Here is a 1466-nt window from a genome sequence, read left to right on the forward strand (position 1 = left end):
TTCAGCAGTTGAGAGAACTCTTGGGGATTTCCCAACACACCACGCACAGAGAGGTGTGCAAGTTCCAACAAGTAAGTGCCTTCCAGCCAGAGACTGTCTAGACAAGGCAGGCTTCCCCTCCTTGTGGTCAACACTTGGCCTTGGCCTCAGACCATCTTGGGACATGTTAGCTGTGCTAACATGTAACAATGTACAGGGCAAGTCCTCCTTAAAACACTACAGAAAACTCCCCAAAACAGCTGTTGCAAACTCAGATCCCCAAAGAGTCTGGGGCTGTGCCCCCAGATAACACATACCTCAAAGGTCATCTCCAGCACGTTCCTGGGAATCTGCAGGATCTGTGTCTCACCCAGTTCTCCCGAGATACAGATCCATGGGTTGGCAGTGAACATGGAGCCCCCCAGCTTCTTGCTTGGTATGATCAGAATGTGGTACGGGATCACTGTTTAAGGAGAAGCCACAAAGGCACTGAGGTGATGGAGAATCAGGAAGCCCTCCCATAATGATGAACATGCTGGCATGAATGTGACCCCTGCTACACTGATCCTAGCAGAACACTGGTACGGCAGGCCCACAGGACCTGGTCTCTGGCTGGCTTGGAATATTAGCCCATCCCTCACCCTCAATCTCACTCCTCCCAGGGTTACCACCCACATATCAAAGAGTCAAGCTCATCTGCAGGCTCAGAGCTAAGTGAAGATGCTCTTCAAACAGTATTTCCAACTCCTGATGTACTAAACTGCTTCTCAGAGCACTTTTCAATCCATTGTCTCAAGAACCCTAGTAAGTGTCATAACAAGCTTAGGCAAGGTCACACGGGTATTGCAAGCCCTTTCTGGGGCACAAAGAGGAAAATATTTTGCCTTGAGTCCTAAATTCCAGTTCAGCACTGCTTCTACTAAACCCAAAGCCCTCATCTCTAAGAGGGAAGAAGGCGTGTCCAACAGAAACAGGAGTGTTCTGAGGCTGCTGAGCAACTGGCCTAAGAACTAGTCATGGGGCAAACTCAGAGACTACCTTCCATCCAGAAAAGAATCCTGGCATCAAAGAAAGATGAGGTTTGATAGTTCCTCACTTGGCAAATAAGGAGACCAAAGCTCACAACATGGTGAGCTCGGATACATAAGATACATAATGAGTTAGGGCAGAGTCAGACCCAGACTCCAACCTCCCACTGCACTCTGAAGTTCTTTCTGCTACTTAAGAAGAGCTCTTTTCCTTCTGGCCTAGTCTGTAATCTTCTCAGTGGCTAACTGACCCTCTCAGGACGAAACAAAACCAGGTGTGCAGGGGAGAGGTGAACTGGACCACCCCACACTATCCTTTCCACCTTTACCAGCTTGGTTCCCAGAGCAGAGCCTAGAACAACACACTGGCCAAAAGGACTGAGCTCCCCAGTTCAGAGCAAGAATAAGAAGCTTCAGAGAAAACATGACCTCCAAGGAGGGCAAGTATACCTCTTTCCC

General features: G+C 48.9%; 1 protein-coding gene across 1 annotated transcript in view; it reads right to left on the reverse strand.

The window, feature by feature from the left end:
* The window catches only part of DENND5A (DENN domain containing 5A), a gene marked incomplete in the record, with an annotated part of 83766 nt that overhangs the window by 5818 nt on the left and 76482 nt on the right, over nucleotides 1-1466 (reverse strand). The window contains 1 exon segment of the mRNA XM_014581889.2: nucleotides 297-442. Coding sequence (XP_014437375.1) covers nucleotides 297-442 — 146 coding nt within the window.

The sequence above is a fragment of the Tupaia chinensis genome, unplaced genomic scaffold, assembly GCF_000334495.1.
Source record: "Tupaia chinensis unplaced genomic scaffold, TupChi_1.0 Scaffold141165_1, whole genome shotgun sequence".
NCBI classification, from domain to species: domain Eukaryota; kingdom Metazoa; phylum Chordata; class Mammalia; order Scandentia; family Tupaiidae; genus Tupaia; species Tupaia belangeri.